The sequence below is a fragment of the Oncorhynchus nerka genome, linkage group LG6, assembly GCF_034236695.1.
Source record: "Oncorhynchus nerka isolate Pitt River linkage group LG6, Oner_Uvic_2.0, whole genome shotgun sequence".
NCBI classification, from domain to species: domain Eukaryota; kingdom Metazoa; phylum Chordata; class Actinopteri; order Salmoniformes; family Salmonidae; genus Oncorhynchus; species Oncorhynchus nerka.
In genome coordinates this window covers 31,583,794-31,611,478 of record NC_088401.1, presented here as the reverse complement: position 1 = coordinate 31,611,478, position 27,685 = coordinate 31,583,794, and the positions used below count along the sequence as shown (strand labels likewise).

General features: G+C 43.7%; 1 protein-coding gene across 1 annotated transcript in view; it reads left to right on the top strand.

Annotated features, from left to right (window-relative positions):
- Window positions 1-27,685, top strand: part of LOC115130340 (nuclear receptor-binding protein 2-like) — a 60,708-nt gene that overhangs the window by 24,930 nt on the left and 8,093 nt on the right. Inside the window, exons 2-9 of the mRNA XM_029661384.2 lie at window positions 7,735-7,857; window positions 8,621-8,722; window positions 8,912-9,001; window positions 9,285-9,325; window positions 9,679-9,773; window positions 10,058-10,081; window positions 10,192-10,278; window positions 11,111-11,166. Of these exons, the coding sequence (XP_029517244.1) occupies window positions 7,735-7,857; window positions 8,621-8,722; window positions 8,912-9,001; window positions 9,285-9,325; window positions 9,679-9,773; window positions 10,058-10,081; window positions 10,192-10,278; window positions 11,111-11,166 (618 nt within the window). The remainder of the gene's footprint in view (window positions 1-7,734; window positions 7,858-8,620; window positions 8,723-8,911; window positions 9,002-9,284; window positions 9,326-9,678; window positions 9,774-10,057; window positions 10,082-10,191; window positions 10,279-11,110; window positions 11,167-27,685) is intronic.

Below are 27,685 nucleotides of genomic sequence, written 5' to 3'. Positions count from 1 at the left end.
TATTAGCTTCATGGTTTGTTTTGTTGTTAGTTTGTTCAGTGTTCATTCTTTTAATAAATTAGAATGTGAGCATACCACGCTGCGCCTTGGTCTCGTTCGTATAACGAACGTGACACAAGCAAGGTTATAAAGACTGTTGACATCTAGTGGAAGCCTTAGGAAGTGTTATATGACCCCATAGACACTGTATATTTATTAGGCAATGACTTGAAAAACTACAAACCTCAGATTTCCCACTCCCTGGTTGGATTTTTTCCTCTGGTTTTTGCCTGCCATGTGAGTTCTGTTAAACTCAGACATCATTCAAACAGTTTTAGAAACTTAAGAGTGTATTCTATCCAAATCTATATGCATATATTAGCAACTGGGCCTGAGTAGCAGGCAGTTTATTCTGGGCACCTTATTCATCCAAGCTACTCAGTACTGCCCCCCAGCCCCAAAGAAGTTAAGGACTACTGAACAAAGAGCCATTTGGGAGCCTAATAAACGTCTCTTTTAGGTGAACAGAGGCAGAAGATCTGGCTTACTGAAAAAGCTATCACTATTACTTGGTATATGGGAATCCTGTGGGGGCTGGAACAATGAAATGTTTGCTTCATTAAAAACGACGTGCGCAAAGAGTCAGGCTCATTACCCTTGAGTTTTCACAGCAGGAGCAACAATCTAAACCTCCATTTTTTGAGACTTAACGAGCACAAACAGAAGCCTAATCATCATCAACACCTAGTTTTGTCTGTGGAATCTAAATGGAATCCTTGATTAAAGCGCATAGGACAACCTAAACCTCAATTTTGGAGTCTTGACGAGCACCACAGATTATTATTATTCAATTGACCAGATACTCAAGTGGCCGCTTTAAAAATGGAAGGCAGTCGAGAGGAGGCACGATCAGGTGGGAACATTCTAGCCAATGAAAGGGCAGATACGCGTGTGAACAACAGGCACAATTTCCGATATAAAGTGTTTTTTCTAAAAGTTGTCAGTACACTCGTAACAGCCTAAGCATTACAAAACGTCTATTCGATCAAATAAATCACAAGCCATTCCATTTTTTGTCGACCAAATTCGACACGCTCTCATTGACCTCCATACAGAAACTCCTTGTTTGGTGAGTGAAAAATAAATCAATTAACGGCACCTGCTGGAGAAGACAGATTTGGGCCCAGTTATCCCTCTCGCTTCGCCTCTTCGAGCACATAGCCTAGGCCTCATTATCAACACCTAGTTTAGTCTTAGTAATACAAAGGCCAACCTCTGATACTGTATCTCTCCCTTGTACAAAAGAGCAATGTCCCTGTCACGATGGCCTTCCACAAAGAAAGCCAAGCATGGTTATGGGTTTTCTCTGTGATAAGGCAGGGTGTTTTCTGTCTGTAGTAAGTTATGCCTATAGCCCATTCTCTGTAAATTGTCTCTTGATGACAGTTGTGTTTCTATCACATGCCCTGGTGCTGGTGACTAAGGTTCTTATCTGGTACCACCAATTCATCATGCCCAATATGGTCGAGTCACAGGGATGGATGGATCTCAGAGCAACGTAGAGACTATAAATCTTAATATTCTAATAACTTGATCAGATAAGGGGTTAATGTGTTTGCCACATCAGACACAACCATCAATTGTGAACATGATTTGCAAATCCATATACTGTACCGGCAGTCTACTCTAGCCAGACTGTTTGTGAGTGCGAGAGCGTTTGTGTTTAGGTCCGTGCTCTTTTTGTCGGCCTAGATGATTGCAATCAATTAAGAGCACCTGATCTCTTCGGTCCAAACTCAAGAGGTCTACCCTGAAAAGGAATCAACTAGATTACAACCCTTCTTTTTATTTTCCTCTTGGCCGCAGTAAAAGCTGCGTAGATTGGTGTGCTCTGTTCTGGATTCTGGATGTGTCTAGTGAGCAGTAGAACACTTGAGGTTACAGTGTTAGAATGGAAAGGAAGGCCTTCGCATGAATAAACCAGAGGTGAGAGACAATAGCACACACACACACACACACACACACGGGTATGTGCAGACACACACACACACAGGCACACACATCATATGCGAAAACGAAGACACCCACATCTCTTTTAGAGGTGGAGATGAGATCAAAGACTCCTTTTCACCAGACTGAGCAGATTGGCTTATATAAAGAGGCTGTTCAACACTCATTCTAATGCTTATCACATCATAGACCAGATGACTTTTAACTTCTAGAATGGGATTGTGTTTTAGTCATCTCTCTCCCCCACTGGCGCTCTAAATACAGAGCTTTGTCACAAGGCAGACAAGGGGAACAAGGACAATGTGGCTAGTGTAATCTTTTAACCCTGGTACTAACGGAAGCACAACACACTGGAGACAGCGGACAAAGAGAGGGAATGATGCAGATGATTCTACAATGTCTCTTTTAGGGAGCAAAAAAGAAATTCACCTGATGTTACAAGAACGTTCCCATAGCACATTTCGTCTTGTTCTTTAATGGTTCCCAGAATGTTTCATTAGGGTTTTGGGAAGTGTCTGGTGGGAACATTGTGGGGACATCGCAAAAGATATGTTCCCGAAACACAAAAACTGTCGACTGTCCAAACGTTCCCAATATAATTCTTACTTTGAGACACATTATATGGTCATGATCAGAAAAACAGAAATGATCCTAGATCAGCACTCATAGTCTTGGATACTTTGTAAATATGGACCCGGAAGGATGCAGCATATAAAAAGGATGGGGGGGAAGTGATGGTGAATAACCCAGTTACCAGTATTGTCCTGGGTTACTTATGTCTAGGAAGATTAAAAAAGGAAGCATGGAATTCTTGATTGACCATACTAACATGGCTATATACTGAAAAAAAGAAGATCTACAAGAGCTTCCCTAGTGGTGCAGAGGATTAAAGACCTGACTTGGGAACCAAATATTGCAGGTTCAAACCCCATGTGCAGATTGTCAACATATGACGTGTCAAAATTATGGTTGTGTTTTTGTATGATTAAATGTCCTGTGAATGAAATACAAATGCATTGTGTCTCTATATCACCTACAATACAGTCCTCAAATCTTGAGAGAAACATAATAGGGGTGTTTTCCAATCTGCTTTCTTGTACTTTAAAGAAATACAAATTTGCTGAAAATGTTAAATATATTTTGTTCTGAAGACCTCCAAGACGAGTTAAAATGTATATTGCGTGAACATCAATGGAATATTTTTTCAACCTAAAACAAATATGCTATGGACGTCCTAAAAACATATTTCATTCTTACAACATTAAGGGAATGTCCTGTACAACCTAATTTAAACATTGTATGAATGTCATCACAACTGTGAAGGTATTTTGTGTTTTGGGAACCTATTTCTTATAATGTACCCACAACTTAATGAAATGTTCTGGGAACCTTTTTAAAGAACTCAGAAAGGCTGTTCTGTCAACATTCTTGCAACATGTTATTGCAAGTCCAAGCACATATGAAGTTGTGTGTTTTCAATTAGTTGATTTGAGTGGTGTTACAAATAGACTGTTTTCCATTTGGGGAATGATTAGGAATCTTGCAGTCTCCACTTCCCACTCAAGCTCTCCAGGCAACATCAACAAGGCTTCCGCCGTCATACAGTGTGCTTTGAGTGTAATAACGGCTCTTGTGTTTTGGTACAGCCTTTGATACTACTGACTCTGGACTTAAGATCTCCCAGCCTGCCTTGCTCTCCTACATTCCATTCTTGACATGGGCCTCTAAGGAAATTAACAAGTGAAACTTGATGTCAGCTTATCTCCATCACATCTCTTTGTGAAGTTGACAGGGACAGAGTCTTCTATTTGGACGGGCCATTAGACTAAATTCGCAGTGACCTGTCCAGATTGTGAAGGTCACCGAGTAAGGCAGGGGGTCTTGGTAATTGGTAGTGGGTCCTGGCAGTGGGCCTTTTCCCTTGAAGGAACATGAGCTTTACAATGAGACTGAGCTAAGCGATGACAAATTCCATGTTAGGAAATGGTTTTACCTTCAATATATCATTCAAGTTATTCCTTGGTTTGCAGTGTTGTGATGGACGTCATTTTGTATTATTACAAACTATTTTATATTTGTTAAAAGTAAAGAATGTTACTGGAATTGTTAGTTGGAAAACCAGTGAATCGCAGAACAAAAAGAGCGCCAAACTTCCTCTACCTCTCCACCCATTCTTCTATATCTGCATTGCCAGGGCGTTGGGAATCACTGTTCTGTGTGCCACACATCAACAGTCACCTCCGTAGCAAAGGAGCCCAGGCACTTCTTTGATGTGTGCTCTGCTTTGGTCCCAGCCAACCCTCAGAGAGAGAGAAGGCAGAAAACCATGGAAACAGACTCCCTCATGTACATACTCTATTGTACGCCAGCGCCACACAGTGTGGTGTAATGCAGATATTCTGGCTGCAGCAGTCTCAATGGTCTGTATCAAGTCTACTATTAATGTTAAGTTGACGTAACTAAATGTAGTCGTGCAGTAGGCCTACTCTGATTCGTCATCTGGTATTCAAATTGGTGTAGGAGGAGGCGGAGAGCAAGAGGAACATGGTAGAGTGGGGAGACTGAGTGCTTTGTTATTGTCAGGACCCACACGCTTACATTGTTTCTCCCTCAGACAACGGCACTCTTTCATTTGTTCTCTGCTACAGTGAGACTATAGGTCAGTACAGAGACAGAGACGCCCACTGCAGGGCCATAGATAGTGACGAGCTGACACATTGTAGAGGGCCTTAACATCCTCCCTTCCACCTCTCCCCTAAGCCTCCCTCCATTATCTCCTCTCGGTCTGACTCACCGCACTAATTCTAGCACCCTGTTTCTAACACACACACAGAGACAATATGCTGGCCTTGTGCCACATGTGAATGAGCTTTTACTCCTCCTCATTCTGTGTGTACTGGGGATGGCTCTACTGGTGGGTTGCCCGGGAGTGTATCTGTAATCAGGTTATGTCCAGGGAGGTCTGAGATCAGATCTTTAGTCAACCGGACTTTGTCCCAAATGGCACTACTATTGACCAGGGCCCATAGCCATATGGTTCTGGTCAAAAGTAATGCGCTATAGGGACTAGATTGTCATTTGAGAGGCAGGCCTCACGTAGGGTTTGGAGTGGAGCCGGAGGTGGGCCCTCCACAAGCCTATTTATGCCTACTATAATGTATAAATCATAGTCCTGAGACGCGGTCGCCTGTGTCCCGTTGTGACATTGCTCTGCGGGTTGGAGACCAACGTCCGCGGGGGACGCACAGCCCCTGACCTCATACGGACAGTGTGTATTAACGGTGTGGCCTTGGGGTAACGCCCCGGGTCGGAGGATTGCGGGTAATCTGTGCTGATCACTTGAGCTCAGACAGTCACTCGCCAAGGCTTACCTGTGGCTGACTGTCTGTGGATTCCTGTAGATAGAGGTAGGACCTACTCCTGAACTGCAAGCAATATGAAAATTCATGTTGTTATCGGCATCGTCTTTTTTTGATCAACTTGCGAGTGATCAAGATCTATTTTTTTAATCCATACATACATTTAATCCATAACTGAAGGCTGTCTAAAATGTAGCTGACCAGTTTCCTTGTTTATTAGTATCAGGAAATGGACTGGTTACACTTAATGTAAATAAACAAGCATGTAGTTAATCTATCAAACTAAATAGATATTCCAAACAACAGAAAGCCTTTCAGACAGATTTACCGAAATTACCTCTGTTATCTGATAATCTGTCTGATCAGCAAAACATCAATGTAGATGTTTGTGTTGTTTGGACGTGAACCCACCGACCTCTTCCCCACGCTTAACCCACCTCCCTTCGGCAGCCAATCACAGGCTGTTTACTAGTTTCACCCTACCATGACTGAGCACCCAACCCCTCCACCCCACCAAACACTCCGGGAGCCAAGTCCAGCACAGGGGCCTAACTGTTTCGTAACACCCAGAGAAAATATACAACAGCACCCAAACATGAGTCCCTGTGTAGCCCCGGTAGACATGCTTTAGCTGGGAATTCCCAGCCAGCCCTGGCTCTCCATTAGGGTCACTATGTCAGAGCATTGTGTTCCTACTTCCTGCCCTGTATTGCCCCATAATCAGTTTATCATACCTCACTGAGTAGGAGTAGAACAAAGAGAGAGAGATCTCCCCACTGCAGCCCCCTCTCGATTAGGCCTCTCCGTACTTCGAGTAGGAGAGTATTGGAACCTCGCAGCTGGTTGTGTTGTGGACAAAGCCAACAGTGTTTACAATAATGTTTTAACTATGAAATGGATAGGGTGTGTACAGTACACCTCAGATAATGGTTTGCTTTAGCCAGGGACATAACCGTGATATTAAAAGCGCATTGTGTGGTCACACTGTGTTGCAACCTCACTTGGGCCAAAGCAGCCTGGTAGGATACCAATGTGTCAGGCCGCTGTCATCTGGGCTGTATATTTATGGCAGTTGATTGGGTGTCGGCTTGTTGATTAACCGTGGCGAAAGAAGCCATTTTTAGTCCATTTAGAACTGTGAGCTTCTTCATTTCGTGATTGGCGCCTATGAAAATGTCTAATGCGCTACTACTATGTAATTACTTTTTAACAATACGTTAATAGTTCATTCAATCAAAACTCGACTGCTTATGAACACTTAACTAGTAACTTTAATACAGGACACCCAAAATGAAATAGCATGCTACACCAGATGTGTAGCTGTATGTGACGGTGTCATAGTAACGGATGTTCTTTCTACTGCTCGGAATTCTTCGGTCTCTGCGGGATGCCCACCAGTATCTGTAACGAACAGGTTTGACCACTACCTATGTTCTTTTGCCTCTTTGGTGTTATCTGTCCATCAAGGGAAAAGAGATTGGGATAAGTTAGCGTGTGTGTGTGTGTGTTTTAGCTCAGGCTTTGAGATGCAGTGTGTGACTGACTGTTCTTTGGTTGTATTCTGGGTTGAGCAGTCATCTCAGTGCTGTGTCAATGCGTACTCCTTGCTAATCTGAGGGTGGAATGAATGGGAGCCCAGGGCCTGTCTGTCTCTGTCAGCTCTGCCAGACTCTGGAACACAGACGCAAACAGTGCTGCGGCTGTTTCCGCTCCGAGTCAGTCTGGCCTTTTCCCTGACTCAGTGTCCTCATAAGTCTGGTAGCAGCACATGCTCCCGGCAGCCGGCTCCCCTCCCCCTCCACCTCTCACACATATTTCCGTCCGTCCCTCACTCTCTGCCTCTGTCTTTATCTCATCCTCTCTCACCCTCTCCCAATCCCTCACTCCCAATTTCTCTTGCTCTCCATCGCTCATCTCCCAATCCCCTACTCCCAATCTCTGCCTTTTGCTCTCTGTCCCATCCCCCCCTTGTCTCGCTCTTTCATTAATCCATCTCTTCATTCCGACAGAATCTCTGATCCTCACCCCCTTGTCTTTTTACATCATCCAGACACAGATGGTCAGGGCATAAGGTTTTTAGTAGTCTGACGTTATCAGTGCTTTTTTTTTACATAAGATCCATATCAGTCCATTTAATGAATGAAAACCGGTCTCCATTTAGGTTTTGAAACCGGGATCTATAGCTTTTCAAAATAGATAGATCTCCTGTGAGGTTTTGCAGCCATACAGAGATGATTCGGAAACATCTCAATTATTCATGATAGCGGCGACATGTATTAAATTGTGTCTGCAACAACACACATGCCATATTTATCGTTGTTCCTCTTCAGTTACAGCATCTGCGGTGCTTGAGGGATCTCTCATGTGTGTTTGTCTCCCCCTGCAGATCAGTCAAGGTAATGTCCCCGGTGTTGAGAGTGCGTCGCTGGCCATGGACACAGAGGAGGGAGTCGAGGTGGTGTGGAATGAGGTGCTTTTCAATGACAGGAAGGTCTTCAAGGCACAGGAGGTACGGCAAAGTTAGACAGGGGGATGTCACAAATAGCACCCTACTCCCTATATAGTGCACTACTTTTGACCAGGTCAAAAGCTGACAAGGTACAAATCTGTCGTTCTGCCCCTGAACAGGCAGTTAACCCACTGTTCCTAGGCCGTAATTGAAAATAAGAATTTGTTCTTAACTGACTTGCCTAGTTAAATAAAGGTTTTAAAAAAGTAGTGCACTACACTGAGTATACAAAACATTAAGAACACTGTCTTTCCATCACATAGACTGACCAGGTGTATCCCGGTGAAAGCTATGATCCCTTATTGATGTCACTTGTTAAGGGGAGGAGACAGGTTAAAGAAGGATTTTAAAGCCTTGAGACAATTGAGACATGGATTGTGTATGTTTGCCATTCAGGGTATGGTAGTAGGTGCCAGACGCACCCGGTGTGTGTCAAGAACTGCAATGCTGCTGGGTTTTTCATGCTCAACTGTTTCCCACGTGTATCAAGAATGGTCCATCACCCAAAGGGGGTGCACCTCAATATTAGGAAGATGTTCCTAATGTTTGGTATACTCAGTGTATATAGGGAATAGGGTGCCATTTGGGACGCAGACAGAGTTTCTGTTGTCACTGGCTGTATGTTCCATTCGATGTACTTCCATTCTCCAGAGCGAGCACACAAATGGAAGTACGAGTCAATGGTTTAAAAGTGCATATTTTGGCGAACCATCTGTGCTACTCGTAAGTACTCAAACCTCTCCCCACTCCATCTCTTTTTCAGGAGAAGATTAAAGAGATGTTTGAGAACCTGATGCAGGTTGAGCACCCAAACATAGTCAAATTCCATAAGTACTGGCTGGACATGAAAGAGAGCCGAGCTCGGGTAAGTCTGCTATCTTGATCAATCTCTATGGTCTGTCATTCTCACTCATTCTCTTAGGAAATGTCTCTCTCTTTATCTCTGAAACCCAAATCTATTGGTTTGGTCTGCACACTGACAGTATCTCTGAACTGGGATCGATTACTTTGGTCTGCACCCTGATAGTATCTCTTTCTGCTATCTGCTGGACAGGTCATCTTTATCACAGAGTACATGTCCTCAGGCAGCCTCAAGCAGTTTCTCAAGAAAACCAAGAAAAACCATAAGACCATGAACGTCAAGGTCAGTGTCTTTCTCCTATATGGGAAACTTCTGACCGCTGACTATGACACGAGTCAGTGAGTTACACGTTTTGAAACAGTTAAAACAGGGAGGTACTGCACGAACACTATATTTCCACTAAAAACACACATTTTCTTTGTACATTCCAAAATGTTTTGCTACCTTGTACTGAACCCTTCCCTGGTCATGTTAGGGGATTATACTTAAGTCGTTTTCTATCTGTCGCAAACTTCAATCATATCCCACTTTTTAAGTGTCTGCAGTTCACTCTTATGTATTCCAGGCTTGGAAGCGATGGTGTACCCAAATTCTCTCTGCCCTCAGGTAAGACCAATAACATTCTCGTCCCCACTATTATTTTCAGTGGCAGTGTAAACTATTACTCTGGGACTGGGGATCTCATGTCGTGGAGAGCTAATGGGTGTGCAGGCTTTTGTTCCAGTCCAGCAGTAACACATCTGATTAATATAATAATAATAATAATAATAAAAATAATATATGCCATTTAGCAGACACCTTTAGCCAAAGTGACTTACAGTCATGCGTGCATATTTTATTTTACATATGGATGGTCCCGGGATTCTACTAATCATGGTCCAGTAGTTTTCCGGGGTCAAGAGTTGAAATTGGAGACCCAAAGTGTCCAGTCACTTGATTGCCATGTTATTTACCACCAGTTACCTGCACTCCTGTGAACCGCCCATTATCCATGGCAACCTGACCTGTGACACCATCTTTATCCAACACAATGGCCTCATCAAGATTGGCTCAGGTCTGACACAATAAAGGCTTTCTACCTAACCTAACCCTAACATATACCTAACCCTAACCTTAACCTAACCCTAACATATACCTAACTCTGTCGTAGCATGGCCTTTAGGAACAACTCAGTTGTGACTTGACAGCTTTATCTGAATATCTGGTAGTAATAACAGTGAGCATTGCATACTAGCAAACTTGTGTGTAATACAATTACCCGAAGGTATATTGTCATTGTTGTTGTCGTTCTATGCCACTGAAGTTAATACTGGATACTCTGCTCTTTTCTATCCGCAGTATGGCACCGGCTGTTTGTGAATGGTAAGAACCATATAACGTTCTGCATATCTTATTCTCAGTGAATGTCACAATATTCTGTGTGGTCTGGTGTCTGGGTTAAAAAATTGTATCTGTCTATCTTGCCCTCCTAGTGTTTCCGGAGGCCAGTGTTCATGGTAAAGTCCGCCCAAACCGAGACGAACAGAGGAACCTGCACTTCTTCTCTCCTGAATATGGCTGTGAGTGTTTTACTGAGCCTTCCTCTATTTCTATATCTATTATGTCTGGGTCCGTATTCATAAAGCATCTCAGAGTAGGGGTGCTGTTCTAGGATCAGGTCCTTTTTTTATTCATGTAATCTTATTCATTATGATCTAAGAGGCTAAACTGATCCTAGACGCTTGAATGAATATGGGCCTTTCTTGCGTTTATGGGTTGCCAGTTTCACTATAGATGCGGGAAAAGAGGTCATTGGAACTCCAAAACAATAGAAATGCCATGGAAACGTGTTGGGGAAAGATCCCAAATCTCCTCATTGCCCCCCAGCAAAATAAGCCTACATTTCAGCTATTGTATATAGTTAAGCCTACATTTAAGCTACTTCACACTATGTTGAGGTGAAAATCTGTGTATAATGCCTGTATGGATGTCAACCCCAATACATGTTCATGTCATCTTCATCAATCAACTGCATTACAGGTAAATAAAGACATTGACTACCACCACCGATTTCTGCATGCTAGCAATGCTAACAGCTAATACGAACGGGAGTTAGCATTTAGCAAACAACTTCTAAATGTTATGTAGCGAAAACAGCCCAATATATCCAAATCGGACTTTAGTAACCCCATTGTGGACCTGTTACAATACATCAGTCATGACGGATTTGACGAATATCCACTTTCTTCGATCAGATTTGTTGAATGTGCGCTAATAGCTAATACAGCGTCCTCTATCCCCCATGGTCTGCGTTCCATTGACCTCTTTACAGCATCTATGGAATTTCTCAACATGCTGTGACTAGACAGTCATTATCTTACATATTGATTCCAACTGTTCTCTTATGTCTAGTGGCTGAGGATGACTATGCTATTGACATCTTCTCCTTCGGGATCTGTGCTCTGGAGGTGAGAATCCAGCTGCCATGGTTTATAAATGTATTATGAACCTTATGTGTTGCATTTAGGGCTGTTGCGGTGACCGTATTACCGCCACACATGCAGTCATGAGTCATGACCACAGTAAAATTCCACGTGACCGTTGAGTTACGGTAATCTCCATTTATGCACTCTGGACTAGGGCTGTTGCGGTCACGAAATAACTTTATGATTTATATTATATTTAGGAAGAATACAATTGAACAAAGCTGAATAAAATTGAATGGATATTTTCTCCAAACGATTTGAGGGAGTGCGCACATGCGGCTATTCTGTGTTGAGCGGTTTAAAAATAAATGTAACTTTAGTTGTTTTACAAATGTTGGGCTATATGTTTTGAGTTTTAATACATCGTAACGCTGCACGATGCGACTCCAAGTTTCTTGAAAGGCATGCGCACTGCTTTCTTTTTTTGCGCAAGCTGTACACACTATCAGCCTCTCATTCACAATTTGACAAGCACTTGATACTGCCTCGAATTTCACGGTGGCATCCCTTTGTGTGGCCATAATGCACACTAAAAAGATCCATGCCCGAAGCACCTCTCACTCACATAACTCCATAACGTGATTGGGTCTTTCTCACCGGCTACAAGTGAAGACCGACATATCGGGGATGCAACTGCGTGCGTCCTTATCCAATTCCGAGGTGCATATTGAAGATATTGGAAGAACTGTCCACATTTACTTTTCATCTGCCAAAAAGATGAGTAGGTCTAACGAAAAGCAAACTCATGTCAATCTACCATCCTCCATAGTACAACATTTGACCTATTCTATTCTGTGCGAGAAATAAATATTCCAAACATAGTCTGGGACAGTTGTAGGATGCAATAGATCCCAAATTAATACAACTACTAGCATCACCCCAAAAAAACGTTTTTAAGCAATGTGGCTGACACAACAGATCAAAACGTTTAGCTTTAAATGTTGACAAACTATTAGGCTATTTCTTCACATTATAAGCGCAGCAATGCGCACATGGCAGTAGGTTATAAGCAAGAATGTTCCATTAGCGGAAAAACACCATTATCAAAAGTTACCGCAAATGTGATTATGCAAGTAATGATTTTATTAAAAAGGTGAATTTTTATAGTGAAAATGATCTTCCCCAAACTTGAAACTCACACGCTCCTTATGTATGCCAGTTAGGCTGTAAACCCCTTGTAAAGCGGATTATTGTGCTTTATTTTAAGAAGTTATTTGGCCAATTTAGTTGTGATACAAACCTTATCAAAATATAGGCTAGGCTACATTGGCTAGGCTACATGAGGTGTGCGACTGTGATTTGAAAAAATCATTAAAAAAATGCATTGTTTCTTGCCTTATGCTGGACCCCATTCACAAGTGATAATATATAATTCACAAGTGATAGGCTAATATTAGCACCCATCAGACTATTCTGATTTAATCTTGTCTTTACATATACTAAATAATATATGTGTGATATTTGTTTTGATTTATAATGGACCATTATCATGCACCTGTATTGAAACAGGGGCAGCGAGAAATAATACATGTCATCTATGCACTTAAATAGTGAATGGAGGACGCTTTTCACGTGGTTCATTTTCATGCCAGCCAGGTAAGGCTATACTCCTGTTGTAAAGATAAGCAATGTGCTTAATATTAGGAGGTTGAGAAATAAATATGGTAGGCCTAGCCTATAGAAAGCTAATGGGATCCTCCTCTTTTTAATAGAGGCCATCAAACTTTCTTGTGCAATTGCATAGCCTATAGAAAAGTAGCGCAACATGAGCTCATGAGCTCTCATGAAGTGTTTGATTAGATTTTCGATTACATTTGCATTGATGTCAGAGTGATTAGAGGGACATTCGAGTGCTCAGTACCAGGCAGTTAGCATGTTTGGTAGGCTACTAATGACTATCACCAGCATCAGAGCTTGGAGAAGCCGTGACTAAACAGTCACGGTAGAATTTGACTGCCTTCATGACTAGTGACCCCCAGTGTGGCGGTAATACGGTCACCGCAACAGCCCTACTCGTACATGCGTTGGCAGTGCCCAACTCGCTAACTACCCTAATGTCCTGGTACTCAGGGCTCTATTGTCTCTCAAACCACTCTGACATCAATAGAAATCCAATCGAAAAGCACATCAAACACTTATCATCAAAACAATAAAATGCTTTTAAAACTCACCTCACTGTGATTGATCAATTTGAAGAAAGAGGTTCAACAGCAGCTTGAAATGTTGTTTCAAAGCCTAACATAACTAAATGGGCAGCGCTTTCTAAGGTGATAATTAATTCAAAACCCCCATACACATATTAGAGCTTACGCATAGGCCTTTGAGCCCAAGCCTGGGAAAAAAAACTTAAATTCAAATAATGATTGTGCCATTATACTATACATAGCCTGCCGCATACTACGCATGGGAGAAAAACATTTAAAAAAAAACTGATTTAAGATGTCTTTGGTACATCATTGGTCTAGTATATGCTCCAAAATGTAAACAAATGATAATAATCACCTTTGAGTGTGGACTGTATTCTTATGCATACTGGATGGACTAGTTACCTTATGCTACGTTCCAAACGTTCTGTTCATGAGTCTGGGAGAGAACGTATAGGCCTAGGCGATGCTGTTGGCTCATCAATTGTGCAGGGCGGCTAAGCCTACAATTATAGTGAATTTGTATTCGAATTTGAATAGCCTACATTGTAAAAATAGAAAGACTGAATGAAACCATGAAAATGGGTGCATCTAACCTGAGAACTTGTGTTTGGAGGGTGTTTGAATATAAACCCAATAAAAATGTTACGATACACAGAAAGGGTTTTAAAAAATAGAAGTACTCTGAAACATCCAAATTGGTTCTTCAATCTGAATATTGGTGTTTTTAAGTGTTGTGAAAGCAAAACACCTTTTGGGGTATTCAGTACATGTAAAAGGCAACATCAAAACACACAAAATATTATTTTGCAGACTGTGTCTCTCATACAATCAAATTGTTAAGAAATGCAATTGGTTTATAGCCTAAATATTGATTGATGATAAGGGCCTATGGAGAATATTTTCTTGTAAAATTACACCTTCATTTTGTCATAGCTTTATTTATACAAATTAGAAACAGGAGGAGACAGAGAATGAGTGAAAGTGGGACAGGCGGAAGCAGGAATTAAACCCCCGACTCACACTCAACCACACAGCAAAAAACATTTCTGGGGTGAATTGAAATTGATAAAAGAAACAACCAACATGTACTTAATAAAAATGAATACAAGTTGTTTAAATGATTTGTTAATTTCATTTTACCAAAACATTTAAGAATAAATCCAATTTAATATGTTTCTCAAAATGTAAGGATCTTTCGTAAGAATAACCAAAGAGAGAGAGACAATTGAGTGACTTAATTCATTGGAAGTATTTGGTTTTAAGCTCCTTACACTTCCCATCTTGCTCTGATTTTGGAGGATTGTGGGTAATTATTTATATTTAGACTATAATTATTTTACACAATGTTGTATGTATTTTTGAAGAAAGAAAAGTATACTTCTATATTAGTATTAAGAAGCTTGTTGTGCTACGAGGTGCAATGGATCATGATGGACGGATATCTAAACCATCAGGGAAAAGGACGTTCATTGATGAGATGAGCCATTCCCACATTTCCATATTTTAATGTAGAGGCAAATGCAGTATCCTGCAATGCTCGCTGTTGTTATGTTCTAAATGAACATAGTAAAACTCACTGATGATTAGTAAAGCTTAAACCAAGTTTATTCGCCAATTGGGTCGATACAGCCGCATCAGACAAAAGACATTCACACCAGCACTGATATTTAACCCTTTCTCCTATGCCGAATCTTCGCCTACATATCTGAACAGCCAATGCATCTCTGTTGCTAGACAGAACCTTAGTGATACCTGTTCTTCCTTACTTCATCTGACCTGATAACGAGTCCTGTTGACTTCTTCCAGTTCAACTTTCTCCTGATAGCACAAGACTTGAAAAGCAACGAGAAACACAAAACATAACAGTATTAACTAGGTGGTAAGCTATGCATAATTATATATGCAAAGACACCCAAAGTCGGATAACGTGACAATTCCCACTCTCTCTTTGCCTGACTCTATGCCTCCAGGATACTTTTCTGCTAGATTCCACAAAAAGGAAGGCCCTGGAGAACCTCCTCAAGCTTTCACCCAGCCTTCACCTTTCTGGCCACAGGCTCCGAGAGGTGTTCCCAAGCCATGTCATTTTCACTTTGTTCCCCATCTTCTTCCTCCGTTGCCACCTGATAGGCATGTCACCTGATAGGCAAGTGCGCAGCCCTAATCAACGCAACATCCTCTTGAGGTAACTCAGCACTGTATGCTTTCACATCAATGCCTTCAGAATGTTGTCCGGTGTACAATTACCCCAACATCTATCCTTTTATATGATGCATTAACCAATAAAGCAACTATCCCATGCCCAACTATGGCGGTTAAAGTAGCTCCCAGACCCAACCCATCTGTATGTATACAGTGGAATCTAGTCTTTCTCTCTCTTTAGCTCCGCTTCCTCTGTCATGGCATCTTTAAGCTCACCCATTATGCAGCTGGACCTCACTTCACGTGAGAAGTGTGAATCCACCAGCGAGAGACAAGACTATCTTTACCGCTGAAGGTGCTGTAAGAAGTACTGTGTGTGGACCAGACCAACGCTGTCCCAACACCCCCGCCTGGTGTATAATCATGTACACTCAATCTCCAGAATTCAGTCCGTGCCCTCGGTTATCTCCTGCTCTTCATGTGCCGCGTTCACCCGGGAATATACACACTGCAACGAATGGGTCATTTCCTGACAACAGGACAACATAGACTCTCCTCTTATGGCTAGATCATTAATTTGTGACATGTGAATAACAGCCCCCAGTACTCGCATCGGTCTCCCAGCCCAGCTACCAAGCCATGTGGCATGAGTCCTCATATAACGATATCCCTACAATGCTACTAAAGTAACCCCTGCTACTACTGACACTGCCAATGATGCATATCTCAAACTCCCTCATTTGCTCCGTAGTTAAGTTCCATGCTGTTACGTTAGCCTCCTTTAATTACTGTCCCTACAGCGACTGCCGGGAGAATAACTACTGCATGGAATCTGTCAAGTGTTTGCTGGATATTGTAAATGGGGAAGAGATGAATGGTGTTGGAAGAATATCCAACCTAACAAAACTCTGAGTCACAGGTTTCTTGAAGGTTGACAATAGTGTCTGAAATTCCAACACTATCTCTGCTACTCTCACCATGATCTGGGTATGTGTAACGTTCAATTTAACTTCATAATAGTCCCTATATTGTGCACAGTTAGCTCATAGGAGAGGGAGACAGCTATGTCCTGTAACAATATACATAGTCTCTTGGAATGATATCACTCACCACAACCTACATTTATGAGCCCCCACAGATCTCGACCCATGCCACATTCCATCCCACTTAACAGCCTTATGTAAACATTCTGTCTCAAACGCAGGCCTCATGTATACCTCGCCTCCTGCTACTGTAACGTCTGCTTCCAGTTCACACTCTCAAACACGTAGATCCCCCTGAACGCAGCTCACTTTCCAGCCCACATTCCAACTCACACTCTCAAACACGTAGATCCCCAGAACGCAGCTCACTCTCCAGATCCCAATTACCTGAATTTGGATCACCTGTTCACACACCTGTATGTCATTTACACACTCTATTTAGTTCAGTTCTTTGCACCCCATCATTGTGAGGTATTGTTTGTTTTGATAAACATTTCTATTCGGAGCGCTGTTTTTTCCCATATTAGTCCTCCTGTGTATCATAGCTTTGGCCACCCTCACTAACTACGCCTTTTTGCCTATTCCCTGCCCGGATTTCCTGTCATCAACCTCTTGCCTGATTTCCCAGACCACGTTACTAGCCTTTTCCCTGCCTGTACTGTTGCCTTTTTGGATCACCTGTGTATGACCTTCTGCCTGCCCCTGGACCCAGGTACTTGCCCCCTCCTGTGGTCCTATACAAATAAACACCTGCTGTGCCCTGCGCTTGAAACCAACTCTCTGTCTCCCATCGTATTCATTACAGCTACAGATACATTTGCACATATATCATTCCATCAAACCCATAACACAATGGTCACTACTCCTAATGCAATTAGAAGGTTGTAGTTTTGGAATTGTTAGGTTAGATTACTCGTTGGTTATTACTGCGTTGTCGGAACTAGAAGCACAAGCATTCCGCTACACTCGCATTAACATCTGCTAACCATGTGTATGTGACAAAAACATTTGATTTGATTTGAATTCTAAAGTTATAAACATTCTAAACTCAATTAGTCAATATACATCAGTCCCTCCTCTGGAACAATGATCACTCTCATGTTCCACGAAACCTAAAAACATATAGACTTAAACAGGGAAAAGAGAAAATACATGTTTAATAATTTCACACCACCCATGATGAAACTAGGACTGGGGACAGAACCGTCCATCCGTTACGTTCCCTGCCCATGTGATGCTGGTCTCCATGCCCATGTGATGCTGGTCTCCATGCCCATGTGATGCTGGTCTCCATGCCCGTCTCCTTCATTTTCATCCTTGGGTGTTAACGCAAGACACAGACTATGAGCCTTGTATGCAATGAATTGTACAGTATCATCCAGAAATCTATACGTATTGATGCGATTTAACATAAAAATTCTGATGACATGGTAAAAATTTAAAAACGTAAAGATTGACCCAAGCTAACCTCCAGTGAGTTCTCTAATAACCTCCCTGTCGGAGGACACTTAAAGATAAGGTTTCTAGAGCCTCTCTAGGCCCAATAAATTTGATCAGTGCACCCACCCCTCACAGTTTGAGAGCAACTCTCTCTCGCTGTATCCAAATCATAACTAAAATATTTTCTAAATTATCCAACCCAAATTTAGAATGACAGTCCTTAGTGCTTTACTTTGAGTCTATCACTCAAATTCAAGCTTCTCAACCTAGCACACATCATCACGGTTAGAATGTACATTTATAAACGGGACCTTTTATTGCCGGTAATAACTCTTCTCATTACAACTCTCCTTTGTCCTTGTTTTACTGTCGCGAGTGGCATGGTAATGAAATTGTTCGCAGTGTGTAGAACTTCCTCAATCAAATCAAATCAAATTGTATTTGTCACATGCGCCGAATACAACAGTTGTAGACCTTACAGTGAAATTCTTACTTACAAGCCCCTAACCAAATATGCAGTTTAAAAAATAGGAATAAGAATAAGAAATAAAAGTAACAAGTAAAATAACAATAGCGAGACTATATACAGGGGGTACCGGTACAGAGCCAATGGGCGGGGGCACCGGCCAGTCGAGGAGTTGGAGGTAATATGTACATGTAAGTAGAGTTATTAAAGTGGCTATGCATAGATAATAACAGAGAGTAGCAGTGTCGTAAAAGGGGGGGAGGAAGCAAATAGTCTGGGTAGCCATTTGATTAGATGTTCAGTAGTCTTATGGCTTGGGAGTAGAAGCTGTTTAGAAGCCTCTTGTACCTAGACATGGCCCTCAGGTACCGCTTGCCGTGCGGTAGCAGAGAGAACTGTCTATGACTAGGGTGGCTGGGGTTGCTGACAATTTTTAGGGCCTTCCTCTGACACCACCTGGTATAGAAGTCCTGGATGGCAGGAAGCTTGGCCCCAGTGATGTACTGGGCCGTACGCACTACCCTCTGTAGTGCCTTGTGGTCAGAGGCCAAGCAGTTGCCATACCAGGCAGTGATGCAACCAGTCAGGATGCTCTCGATGGTGCAGCTGTAGAACCTTTTGAGGATCTGAGGACCCATGCCAAATCTTTTCAATACCACCCCCCTTTTCCCGGCACTTCCTTATAGTGTTACGATTCACCTTCCCAACGGCACATATGAAACTCTTGCCTGTTACATTTGATAGCCCTTGATAATGTCCCGATTTCAATATAAAGTCATCCGTTTTCCCACGTACACGAGTCTCTCACCTGAGCCGCTACCACCATTCTGTCTGGTCCATTTCTCCCATCAGTACACCAGGAGCATGAGAGAAGTTTGAATGTTATCTCTCTCCATATGCACGGTCTCAGGACTCATGGCGCATTCCTGCCGCCCGTACCCAGGTTGATGGCTCGGACTCAGATAGGAGTGTTACAAGTCACTGTCGCATAGAACGCCTTAGTCGCTTTTTCTTCAGCCGGTTAGGGAGGGTTTTGAGGTTCACACACACTGTTTGTGGTCAAATTATTCCTACCATGTATTAAGACACCCTCTGACTTCACCTTCCATGATTACCTCAAGAGAGGACAGATCAGACAATATAAAATGTAAATCTATTTCATAAGAAAACGACACAAAATGTCTCATGGGATTAAACCTCCCCCCAAGGTTTTCTGAGTTGCAAGGAGTGTTTGGCCAGATCATTTTTATTTGTTACCTCTTTAGAATCCATCTCCCTGGCATTTCGCCGAGATTCTTCAACCCAAAATACTTTTTACTGTGGCAATAGTCGGGCGGGCGGGTGCGGGCAGCGAACAGGTGAAAAGCATGCATTTAGTTTTACTAGCGTTTAAGAGCAGTTGGAGGCCACGGAAGGAGTGTTGTATTGCATTGAAGCTTGTTTGGAGGTTAGTTAACACAGTGTCCAAAGAAGGGCCAGATGTATACAGAATGGTGTCGTCTGCGTAGAGGTGGATCAGGGAATCGCCCGCAGCAAGAGCAACATCGTTGATATATATAGAGAGAAAAGAGTCGGCCCGAGAATTTAACCCTGTTGTACAGACTGCCAGAGGTCCGGACAACAGGCCCTCCGATTTGACACACTGAACTCAGTCTGCGAAGTAGTTGGTGAACCAGGCGATGCAGTCATTTGAGAAACCAAAGCTATTGAGTCTGCCGATAAGAATACAGGGATTGACAGAGTCGAACGCCTTGGCCAGGTCGATGAAGATGGCTACACAGTACTGTCTTTTATCAATGGCGGTTATATCGTTTAGTACCTTGAGAGTGGCTGAGGTGCACCCATGACCAGCTCGGAAACCGGATTGCACAGCAGAGAAGGTACGGTGGGATTTCGAAATGGTCAGTGATCTGTTTATTAACATGGCTTTCAAAGACTTTAGAAAGGCAGGGCAGGATGGATATAGGTGTATAACAGTTTGGGTCTAGAGTGTCACCCCCTTTGAAGAGGGGGATGACCGCGGCAGCTTTCCAATCTTTAGGGATCTCGGACGATACGAAAGAGAGGTTGAACAGACTGGTAATAGGGGTTGCAACAATGGCGGCAGATCATTTTAGAAAGAGAGGGTTCAGATGATCTAGCCCAGCTGATTTGTATGGGTCCAGGTTTTGCAGCTCTTTCAGAACATCTGCTATCTGGATTTGGGTGAAGGAGAAGCTGGGGAGGCTTGGGCAAGTAGCTGTGGGGGGTGCGGAGCTGTTGGCCGGGGTAGCCAGGAGGAAAGCATGGCCAGCCGTAGAGAAATGTCTATTTAAATTTTAGATTATCATGGCTTTATCAGTGGTGACCGTGTTACCTAGCCTCAGTGCAGTGGGCAGCTGGGAGGAGGTGCTCTTGTTCTCCATGGACTTTAGTGTCCCAAAACTTTTTGGAGTTAAAGCTACAGGATGCACATTTCTTTTTCAAAAAACTTGCCTTTGCTTTCCTGACTGACTGTGTATATTGGTTCCTGACTTCCCTGAACAGTTGCATAGGGACTATTCGATGCTATTGTAGTCCGCCACAGGATGTTTTTGTGCTGGTCAAGGGCAGTCAGGTCTGGAGTGAACCAAGGGCTATATCTGTTCTTAGTTTTAAATTTTTTGAAAGGGGCATGCTTATTTAAGATAGTGAGAAAATTACTTTTAAAGAACGACCAGGCATCCTCTACTGACGGGATGAGGTCAATATCCTTCCAGGATACCCGGGCCAGGTCGATTAGAAAGGCCTGCTCGCAGAAGTGTTTTAGGTAGCGTTTGACGGTGATAAGGGGTGGTCGTTTGACCGCGGACCCATAGCGGATGCAGGCAATGAGGCAGTGATCGCTGAGATCCTGATTGAAAACAGCAGAGGTGTATTTGGAAGGCAACTAGGTCAGGATAATATCTATGAGGGTGCCCATGTTTACGGATTTAGGGTTGTACCTGGTGGTTTCCTTGATAATTTGTGTGAGATTGAGGGCATCTATCTTAGATTGTAAGACTGCTGGGGTGTTAAGCATATTCCAGTTTAGGTCACCTAACAGAACAAACTCTGAAGATAGATGGGGGGCAATCAATTCACATATGGTGTCCAGGGCACAGCTGGGAGCTGAGGGGGGTCTGTAACAGGCGGGAACAGTTAGAGACTTGTTTCTGGAGAGATTAGTTTTTAAAATTAGAAACTCGAACTGTTTGGGCATAGACCTGGAAACTATGACAGAACTTTGCAAGCTATCTTTGCAGTAGATTGCAACTCCTCCCCCTTTGGCAGTTCTATCTTGACAGAAAATGTTGTAGTTGGGTATGGAAATTTCAGATTGTTTTGGTGGCCTTCCTAAGCCAGGATTCAGACACGGCAAGGACATTGGGGTTGGCGGAATGTGCTAAGGCAGTGAGTAAAACAAACTTAGGGAGGAGGCTTCTGATGTTAACATGAAGCTGGATCCAGGGGCAGGCAGAAGGTCATACACAGGGGTCCAAAACGGCAATAGTATAGGCAGGGAAAAGGCTACTAACGTCGTCCGGGAGATCAGGCAATAGGTTGATAACAGGAAATCGGATAGGCTAAAGTACAGGCAGGGAATAGGCAAAAGGCGTCGTTAGTGAGGCAGGAAAAAACAATCATACACAGGAGGAGTAAATTATGGGGAAAAACAGAGCTCCGAATAGAAGTGTGTCACAAAACAAACAATACCACACAATGATGGGGTGCAGAGAACTTGTTAGGGTTTTCTAACGTCGAAAGAGAGGAGGACCAAAATGCAGCGTGGTTATTTCGATACGTCTTTAATAAAGATAATAATGAACAATACAAAACACTAAACGTAACGTGAAAAACCAAAACAGCCCTATCTGGTGCAAACAAACACAGAGACAGGAACAATCACCCACAAAACACTCAAAGAATATGGCTGCCTAAATATGGTTCCCAATCAGAGACAACGATAAACACCTGCCTCTGATTGAGAACCACTCCAGGCAACCATAGACTTTTCTAGACAACTATACTACACCACAATCCCCCCCCAAGGTGCGGACTCCCGGCCGCACACCTAAACCCATAGGGGAGGGTCCGGGTGGGCGTCTGTCCACGGTGGCGGCGCGGGACGTGGACCCCACTCCAACAAAGTCTTAGTCCGCTTAATTCGCATCCTTAGATTGGCGACCCACGCCGCCAACCTTGGCCTAGTAACCCTAACCAAGGGCCCCACTGGACTGAGGGACAGCTCGGGACTGAGGGGTAGGTCGGGACTGAGGGGTAGCTCAAGACTGAAGGGTAGCTCAAGACTGAGAGAAAGCTCAGGACTGAGAGGAAGCTCAGGCAGGTTGATGGCTCTGGCAGATCCTGGCTGACTGGCGGCTCTGGCGGATCCTGGCTGACTGGCGGCTCTGGCGGATCTTGGCGGACTGGGGGATCCTGGCGGATCCTGGCGGATCTGGCGGATCCTGGCTGACTGGCAGATCTGGCTGCTCCATGCTGACTGGCGGCTCCTTGCAGACTGGCAGCTCTGGCGGCTCCATTCTGACTGGCGGCTCTGGCTGCTCCATGCAGACTGGCGGCTCTGGCTGCTCCATGCAGACTGGCGGCTCTGGCTGCTCCATGCAGACTGGCAGCTCTGGCGGCTCCTTGCAGACTGGCAGCTCTGGCGGCTCCTTGCAGCTCTGGCGGCAGACTGGCAGCTCTGGCGGCTCCTTGCAGACTGGCAGCTCTGGCGGCTCCTTGCAGACTGGCATCTCTGGCGGCTCCTTGCAGACTGGCATCTCTGGCGGCTCCTTGCAGGCTGGCATCTCTGGCGGCTCCTTGCAGACTGGCAGCTCTGGCAGCGCCGGACAGGCGGGAGACTCCGGCAGCGCCGAACAGGCGGGAGACTCCGGCAGCGCCGGACAGGAGAAATGCTCTGGCAGCACTGGACAGGCGGGAGACTCCAGCAGCGCTGGAGAGGAGGAAGGCTCTGGCAGCGCTGGACAGGCGAGGCGCACTGTAGGCCTGATGCGTGGTGCTGGCACTGGTGGTACTGGGCCGAGGACACGCACAGGAAGCCTGGTGCGGGGAGCTGCCACCGGAGGGCTGGTGCGTGGAGGTGGTACTGGATAAACCGGACCATGCAGGCGCACTGGAGCTCTTGAGCACCGAGCCTGCCCAATCTTACCTGGTTGAATGCTCCCGGTCGCCCTGCCAGTGCGGCGAGGTGGAATATGCAGGCGAACCGGGGACACCGTGCGCAAGGCTGGTGCCATGTAAGCCGGCCCAAGGAGACGCACTGGAGACCAGATGCGTAGAGCCGGCTTCATGACACTTGGCTCGATGCCCACTCTAGCCCGGCCAATACGAGGAGCTGGTATGTACCGCACCGGGCTATGCACCCGCACTGGAGACACCGTGCGCACCACAGCATAACACAGTGCCTGCCCGGTCTCTCTAGCCCCCCGGTAAGCACAGGAAGTTGGCGCAGGTCTCCTACCTGGCGTCGCTATACTCCCTGTGTGCCTCCCCCCAATAATTTTTTGGGGGCTGACTCTCGGGCTTCCATCCGCGTCGCCGTGCTGCCTCCTCATACCAGCGCCTCTCCGCCTTCGCCGCCTCCAGCTCTTCTTTGGGGCGACGATATTCTCCTGGCTGTGCCCAGGGTCCTTTACCGTCCAATATTTCCTCCCATGTCCAGAAATCTGGATTTTGCTCCTCCTGCTGCCGCTGCCTGTCACCACGCCGCTTGGTCTTGTTGTGGTGGGTGAGGTTTTCTTCTGTCGAAGGAAAGGAGGACCAAAATGCAGCGTGGTTATTTCGATACATCTTTAATAAAGATAATAACGAACAATACAAAACACTAAACGTAACGTGAAAACCAAAACAGCCCTATCTGGTGCAAACAAACACAGAGACAGGAACAATCACCCACGAAACATTCAAAGAATATGGCTGCCTAAATATGGTTCCCAATCAGAGACAACGATAAACACCTGTCTCTGATTGAGAACCACCCCAGGCAAACATAGACTTTTCTAGACAACTATACCACACCACAATCCCATAACCTACAAAAAAAACAAGACAAAACACACCACATAAATAACCCATGTCACACCCTGGCCTGACCAAAATAATAAAGAAAACACAAAATACTAAGACCAGGGCATGACAGAACTGAACTAAATAGTGTGTGATAATGACATATAGATGTGTGAACAGGTGATCAGAGTTCAGGTGATTGGGATCTGGAGAGTGAGCTGCGTTCAGGGGATCTATGTGTTTGAGTGTGTGAGTTGGAAGCAGACATTACAACTAGACAGGACTTGAAACACCATAATAGTGTTTTCAATTTTTTGGGGTAGTGCTCCCAGCCCCCTGGCACACAACACTTGATTAAGTGGTGTTACAACACACCATGTAATGTTTCAAGACATCTCAGGATGATGTGTTTCAATACTCCAGGAAAGTTAAGGTTTCATCTCCTTGAAGTTGGTGGCAGTTCAGTTGCCACTAGCTTTGGTGTTACAAAGCACTTCATTTTAAAAGTATAGTAGAGCCTAATAGGGCATTTTTTATATTGTCATAATTAATAGGCTGAGAAAATACCTTTAGCTACAGAATATCTCACCACCATGTGTTTCAATCTCCCCTCTCTCCTTCATTCCTTTCTCCAGTGTGCAGAGAGAGGGGAGGTCAACAGTTTAATGAAATATGTTTTGTTGCGAAAACATGTTGCTATCAATGTTCCCGAACAGATTTCACTTGGTTTTCCAAATGAAGCACTGGCTAGCTGCAGGAACAGGGTTGGAGAGACCATGGCATACAGAGTTTGGGCAGAATATCACCTGTCATGCAGTGAGAGGCTGCACGCTCTTCAAACAGTGGTTTATGCATGTGGTGAAATAACCGGAGAACCCAACCAGCCAGATTGAAAAACGACCCGTGGGAAAGCAGCCTCCACTCGCTATCCTATATTAGTAAAGACAATATTAAAGTGAGATAAGAACAGCGTGTTTAGCCTGAGGCAAGGAACAGAGCGCAAGCTTTTTTTTGCTACGTTCTCAAGTCATCAATAGCCTATAGTCGCATCATGTAGGTCATATATGTTTTGATTTCTAAGATATTCTAAGGTTTGTATCATTCACAACTAAAGTTGACAAATAATTCTAAATCTTGCGTATAGGACCTGTTTCAAATGATCACTTTTATGCTCAACATAGCCACTTCATATGCACACTCACTCCAGAATGGAACCAATATCTTTTCTATTTTATTTAGTTAATGACTCAAAAATCTTTTAAATCCCCTTGGATTGATGAGGAATTGAAAAATGGTATGGTTTAGAGAGATGAGGCAAAGGGTATGGCAAATAAGTCTGGCAGTGCAACTATACTACGAAACAAAAATAAATAAGATAAAGAATGGCAGTAAAAATCTTTGGAGCACTCAGCTCCATCGTTCATTGAATCAGATGGCTCATTCATCACAAAACCAACTGATATTGCAAACTACTTCAATTATTTTTTCACTTGTAGGATTAGCAAACTTAGGCATTACATGCCAGCAACAAACTCTGACACTACACATCCAAGTATATCTGACAAAATTATGAAAGACAAGCATTTTAATTTTGAATTCCATAAAGTGAGAGTGGAAGAGGTAAAAATGATTGTTGTCTATCAACAATGACAAGCCACCGGGGTCTGACAACTTGGATGGAAAATTACTGAGGATAATAGTGGATGATATTGCCACATCTTCAATTTAAGCCTACTAGAAATTGTTTGCCCTCAGGCCCAGAGGGAAGCAAAAGTCATTCCGCTACCTAAGAATAGTAAAGCCCCCTTTCCTGTCTCAAATAGCCATCCAATCATGCTGTTATCAACCCTTCGTAAACTTTTGGTAAAAATTGTGTTTGACCAGATACAATGCTAATTTACAGTAAACAAATTGACAACAGACTTTCAGCATGTTTATAGGGAAGGACACTCAACAAGCACAGCACTCACACAAATGACTGATGATTGACTGAGAGAAATGTATGATAAAAAGATTGTGTGGGCTGTTTTGTTAGACTTTATCGATAATAGTCTGCTGATGGAAAAACGTATGTGTTATGGCTTTACACCCCCTGCTATATTGTGGATAAAGAGTTACCTGTCCATCAGAACACAAAGGGTGTTATTTAATGGAAGCATCTCCACATAATCCAGGTAGAATCACGAATTCCCCGGGGCAGCTGTCTAGGCCCCTTACTTTTTGAGTAAAGCCAGTGTGTCTATGTATGCAGAAGACTCAACACTATACACGTCAGCTAATACAGCGATGGAAATGACTGAAACACTTAACAAAGAGCTGCAGTTAGTTTCAGAATGGGTGGCAAGGAATAAGTTATATAAAAAATATAACAAACTAAAAGCATTGTATTTGGAACAAATAATTCACCAAACCTCAACTAAATCTTGTAATGAATAATGTGGAAATTGAGCAAGTTGAGGTGACTAAACTGCTTGGAGTAACCCTGGATTGTATACTGTCATGGTCAAAACATATTGATACAAGAGTATCTTTTAATTTTATTTAACCTTTATTTAACTGCGCAGGTCAGTTCAGAACAAATTCTTATTTACAATGGCAACTACCCCAGGCCAAACCCATACAACACTGGGCCAATTGTGCACCGCCCTATGGGACTCCCAATCACCCCAATCACAGCCGGATTTAATGCAGCCTGGATACAAACCAGGGACTGCAGTGACACCTCTTGCACTGAGATGCAGTGCCTTAGAGCGCTGCGCCACTCTGCAGCTAAGATGGGGAGAAGTCTCTCCATAATAAAGTGCTGCTCTGCCTTAACAGCACTATCAACAAGGCAGGTCCTACAGGCCCTAGTTTTGTTGCACCTGGACTACTGTTCAGTCATGTGGTCAGGTGCCACAAAGAGGGGATTAGGAAAATTGCAATTGGCTCAGAACAGGGCAGCACGGCTGGCCCCTGGATGTACACAGAGAGCTAACATTAATAATATGCATGTCAATCTCACCTGGCTCAAAGTAAAGTACAGATTTACTTCATCATTACTTGTATTTTTGAGAGGTATTGACATGTTGCACCGAGCTGTCTGTTTGAACTACTGGCACACAGCTCCGGCACCCATGCATACCCCACAATATATGCCACCAGGTCTCTTCACAGTCCCCAAGTCCAGAACAGACAATGGGAGGCACACAGTACTACACAGAGTCATGACTACATGGAACTCTATTCCACATCAAGCAACTCACGCAAGCTTTAAAATGATATTTAAAAAACAGATAAAATACACCTTATGGAAC